Genomic DNA, 5926 nt, shown 5'->3' with positions numbered 1-5926 from the left:
TAAACTTTATAAGATTTTTATTTTAATTTATAAAACATACATGTCACTTTTTATAAGTTAATTATTAATATTTTCCATAGACTTACAAGCTTCAAACTTTGTGGAACGAAAGTAGAATGAAGAAACTGTAATGGAATGCCAACAAGACTCTTGAGAAAGCAGCAGAAATCCCCCTCACCAAGTACAGATCACAGTAAAAATTCTGCGACCTTCCAGATACTCCAATCACAAGATAACTGAAATATATATTTTAGAGTTAAAAAAACTTATTGAAATGTAATATGAGCACTCTACTACACATAAATAAACCAAATTTAAATCAGAAATATATCATAAAAACCTGAAAATAATTTATTTAACAATATTTGAATTTTTAACCTACAACATATACCTGTCACTTTTTATATATTTTATAAAAAATAATTCCCGACGATGTACAGGCTTGGCACTGTTTGTGTAGCAAGAAAAAGCTTCAAATTATATAAAAAATCCAACGGGACCCTCCAGAAATCAGCAGAAATCTTCTCTCAAGCTGTAGAAACACATTGAAACTTCTGTGACCCTCGCAGCACTCAAATCACCAAAAAACTGAAAAATAAATTTATTTACAGTTAAAAAAAAAATTAAATTGTATTTATAACACTCTACGACACTTAACAAAACCAAATTTAAATCAAAAATTCAACTTAAAAACCTGAAAAAAATTTATTTAACAATATTTCAATTTTTAACTTACAACACATACCTGTCACTTTTTATAAGTCTTATAACAAATAATTCCCGATGATGTACAGGCTTGGGACTGTTTGTGGAGCAAGAAGAAGTTTCAAATTATATAAAAAATCCAACGGGACCCTCCAAAAATCAGCAGAAATCTTCTCTCAAGCTGTAAAAGCACAGTGAAACTTTTGTGACCCTCGCAGCACTCCAGTCACCAGAAAACTAAAATATAAATTTATTTACAATTAGGAGAAATATTAAATTGTAATTAAAACACTCTAATACATTGAATAAAACAGAATTAAAGTTAAAAATTGAACTTGAATGCCTGAAAATAATTTATTTAAGAGTCACTCTACTCTTAACCTATAACACGTACCTGTCACTTTTCAAACCCTTAATAAAAATAGTTCTCGTCGTTGCACAGGAATATACGTTCCATCAATAGCACCAATTATGCCGTTTATTCCAGCAAAAGCTTGAAAAGATCGTACTATGTTTTGACGTTGTTCACTATTTGGCCAGTATATTACTTCTTGAGAAATTTGATTTATTGCTATAACAACCCGCATAAAAATGGCAGATAGGGTAGACTTTCCTAGATCAAAACGATTACCAATTGATCTGCAAAATAATAAAATTGTTAAGTTAAATATTAAATAAATATTTTAAACTTTTTACAACTTGTTTGCCTACTGATAACGGTCTGGTGTTGCTAACAACCACAGAAAAGCAAGTAATTGTATTTTTGGGTCTGTAGTTTGGCGTCCAGCGGCTCGAGCACTTTCTAAAAGAGGAGCTATTTTATGTAACAGCCATTTAAAACTTGCCACTGTTATTCTGAAGTGACTTTGAAACTCAGAAGCAGTAGACATTTCAACAACTTTTTCAACAAAACCAATAATACGATGAGGCTTATTAACGCCAACTTTTGCCTTTTGTAAAAATAACTCTTCTTGGTCACTGTCGCTATCATTATCACTGTTTTGATCGAAGAATATTATCTTACTTAAATAAATGATTGTAGTTAAACTAATTGCCTTTACGCCAACCTGTAATATTCAATTTCCGTTTTAACAAAAATAAGTTCTTATGATTTATTAATTGATTTTATTTCTAGTTGCTTAGTACATTTTATAGTTTATTACTATATATTTTTCATTGTTTTAAATAATATATTATTTTAAATCTTTGCTTAAAAATCTAATATAACATATAAAATAATAATTTGTAAACATAAAAAGTATCACATACATAGCTCAGTCTTTATTACAATTTAGTAATTATCTTGCAACATAAAAATAAAAATAATTTTTTTTAATTCTTAATGAGCATATATGCTTTAGACATAAAGAAAATTAAAAAAAATAATAAATTAGCTTATCAGAATAATTATTTTTGAATATTTGATAAATTTGCAAATGTAACTGCAATGTCTTTTAAAATTTGTAACGCTGCATCTTGTTGAGCTATTAGTTCATTGCGACGTTTTTCTTTTTTAGCCTCTCTATCTTTATAATTTTGTTCGTATATACGTTGTTTTACCGATTTACTTTTTTTTATTTTTAATTTTTCAGATTTTTTTGTTACCATTTCTTCATCAGTATTGCACGAGCTTTCTTCTTTTTCTATTGATGATGTTTTGGCAGCAAGTTGAATCCCTTGTAGAGAAGATGCAGTTGAAACTGGGTGCACATCAGGATCCTGACCAAATATGTCATCCATTTTATTAAAGTAATCAAATTTTATTCCACTTGCTCCACTACTTTTGTAACTCATGTTGTCTTTTTTTTCTAGGTATTTTTGTTTTAAATATTTAAACTTGTTTTTTATTTGTTCTGTTATGTGCGTTGGTAATTTTTGAGCTGTCATATCCCATACTTTATCTTTTCTTATTGTTGTACTTTTAAATAAATGTTCATGGCACTTATATAAATTAATAAGTTCTATAATTTTATTTCTATTCCAAGAAGTTCTGCATGTATTATTTTCTTGTTCGCTTTCTGTAACATCAGATTTTGAGGTCTCACTTATTTCAGCAATTGTATTTTGAAATTTAGATGAAAATATTGTAGCTGCGTCAGATGGAGCGATAAACATTAATATATTTTCTGCAACAATTAAATTTTATTAAAATGTTTAATTTTTATTTATTTTAAAAAATTATAAATATCAAATCAGCAAAGATATTTTTGTATAACCTATAATTTATGTCATAAACGTCAAAATACTTACCAGGTTTTTTCTGAACTAAAATGTTTCCTGATTTGTCCTTTATCATATTTCCACTTGGTTCGTTAATAAGAATATACTCCATTATTGTTTTTAATTGTCAGTGCCGTTGGAAAAAAAACAGTTATAAAACACAGATAAAGAACACAATTAGAAAGCAGCTATTCGCTCAGCTATAAAACATGGGTTTATTGTTGTTCTTACTTCTTATCAAATTTACTTTTAAATTTGCCAGAAAATTGAAGCAACTAATTTATATATGAAATGTTGATACGTACCTTTTTTGTATTTTTTTTTCTTCTATTTTAGTGTGCTTCTAACCCTTTATGGCTACTGGCACAATCTCCTCTTCTTGTATAATTGTTTTTTAATTGGTTCAGATTACTTTCCTTATTGAGACCATGAATCGATATACTGCCTTGAGAGTTGTGATTTCTTCCTTTCTTAGCCAACTCCATATTCATTCAGGTTGGCTGACTCCAATCCTATCTAATTCTTCGTATAAAATACGCCTTTGCTCGTCGTATAGTGAACACGAAAATACAATGTGGTTAATGTCTTCTATTTCGGCGCCACAAGCGCATCTTGTGGAGGTGACATAACCTACTCTTTCCAGAGATGCATTTAGGTTATAGTGATAAGCTCTGAGCCGGTTTACAAATACTGTCATACCACGTGGGAGATTCAAAGAAGCAAACCAAGGAGATCTAGTTTCACTATCAAAAAAATTTTTTAAATAAAATTTTCCTTTATAATTAGATTGATTTATAATTGTTGTATTTGTATCATTTATAGCTTCCTCCCTTGAAATTTCTCTAATGTCCTTAAAAGGAACCATACATATATCCTTATTAGGCTCTTCCTTGGTTGCCTCTTTGGCTAATTTATCAGCAGACTCGTTACCAAACATTCCCTTATGAGCCGGGATCCATCCTAATACAAGTTTTTTATTACATCTATATGATTGACTCGAGAGATCATTATATTTTAATTTAATGTTGATAATATATTCGTTAGTATGCGCATTAATAAGATTATTATCCAGGGCTTTCAATACACTGAGAGAATCCGTTAACACTAAAATATCTTCCTTAATTTTATTACAAATACACCATTTTAATGCTTCTGATATAGCACATGCTTCTGCCGTAAATATATTACATAAATTGCTTATTCCAAGGAAAAAACCTGTCTCTATTGATTCAACATAAAATGCAACTCCTGTTGATATATTATTATGAATTTTGGACCCATCTGTGTATATACAAATAACATTCTCTTCTAAATTATATAAGCTTTTAAAATCCTCAATTATACTCTCAGTATTTATTTTTGGTAAAGAGTTATGTTTTTTCCTATATCGTAATCAACATTCAACAGTTCAGTAGAAAGCCAGTAATTTGTTTTAAAAATCGGACATTTATTATGTTTAAAAATTAATCTAACATACTTATTGTATTTATTATAAATTTCTGTTAGTATGGAACATTTTCTCCAGGGAGTCAAAATATTTTTTCTATTTTCTAATTCTACTCCTTTAACAAATTCGTTTTTAAAATTTATTTCACCTTGAGCCATAATTTTCATAAAAAAGTTTTTAGCAAGTTTTTTAACTCTGTCTATAATAGTAGTTACTTTTGATTCCGCTATAATTACGTTTGTAGGTGTAGAATTACGGTAGCCAAGAGCCGTTCTTAAACCTTGGTATTGAGCTTGCTCCAATAACATTGAATTTTTACTACTATTATTCAGAGTAAAAATAAATGAGCCGTAGTCGATTACTGACCTGACCAGACTTTTATACATCATTACAGCCGTGTTCACTTCCATTCCCCATGAAACTTTATTAAAGTATTTAAGAATACTGTTTGCGCTTTTGACTTTTTCTTTAATGTTAATACACTGTTGATCAAAATTTAACTTGTGATCGAATATAATACCTAAAAACTTAGCATCTTTTCTGACCGGTACTTGTTTATTAATGCATCTAATAGTATCTTTAGATAAAGTCTTAATTATTTCTTTGCCAAAATCGACTAAATTGGTTTTTTCAGGTTGGAGTGTCAGTCCCAATTTCAAGAGTTCACGATATAAAATATCAATAGCATTTTCAATTTTTTCTTTTCTGTGAAATTTAGAGAAGCTACTATACCAAATTGCAATATCATCGGCGAACTGCGCACATTGAATTTCCTTGGGCAATTCAAAAGAAACATTACAAGTGTATATGTTATATAATATAGGACTGAGTACAGCTCCCTGCGGTAAACCTTTATAAATCATTCTATTAATAATCAAATCATTATTAACAATAAACTTAACATTTCTATGATGTAGCCAATTACTAATCGCGTTAATTAATTTAGAAGGACAATTAAGATTAATTAGTTTGTTTACTAAAATACTATATTGCACGTTATCGTATGCATTGGATATGTCTAAAAATGCTGCAAGAGTTTCTGAGTTTTCCAACATGGCAGAACGAATACTATACGTGAATCTCACAATGTTTTCAAGACACCCTTTACCTCTTCTAAATCCGTTTTGAAATTTGTCTAGTATATTATTTTTTTCAGCCCACCAGTTAAGCCTTTCGTTTATGAGTCTTTCATATATTTTGCCAAAGCATGAAGAAAGTGAGATAGGTCTTACTTTATTTTTTCCTCTTTTGTCTATAAAAATGACCTGATAGGCTCTCCAATCAATAGGTGACATTTCCGTATTCAAAAACTCATTAAATATCTCAATGATTAACTTATAGTAACCATCAGGTAACAATTTAAGCATTTTATATTCGATGCCATCCAAACCTGGAGACGAATTTTTTCTTATGCAATTAATGGCTCTTTTAAGCTCATGTACTGAAAAATTTAAATTTAAATTATCTTTATCTTCTTTGTTTTTAACTTTAATACGTTCTTCTTGTACCCACGGGGGGCTAAGTTCATTTACAGTTTCTAGTATCACTTTTTTA

General features: G+C 29.1%; 1 protein-coding gene across 1 annotated transcript; it reads right to left on the bottom strand.

The window, feature by feature from the left end:
- LOC139104550 (uncharacterized) lies at positions 1–1707 on the bottom strand. The gene is made up of 5 exons (XM_070660076.1): positions 1417–1707; positions 1100–1344; positions 746–942; positions 392–588; positions 1–236 (listed from the first exon to the last, which is right to left on the bottom strand). The coding sequence occupies exons 1-2, from the start codon at positions 1593–1595 to the stop codon at positions 1110–1112; spliced, it is 414 nt and encodes a 137-aa protein (XP_070516177.1). The 5' UTR covers positions 1596–1707; the 3' UTR covers positions 1–236; positions 392–588; positions 746–942; positions 1100–1109.
- Positions 1708–5926: the final 4219 nt, after the last annotated feature.

Source organism: Cardiocondyla obscurior, linkage group LG08 (genome assembly GCF_019399895.1).
Source record: "Cardiocondyla obscurior isolate alpha-2009 linkage group LG08, Cobs3.1, whole genome shotgun sequence".
Lineage (NCBI taxonomy): Eukaryota > Metazoa > Arthropoda > Insecta > Hymenoptera > Formicidae > Cardiocondyla > Cardiocondyla obscurior.
This window is presented reverse-complemented; position numbering and strand designations above follow the sequence as displayed.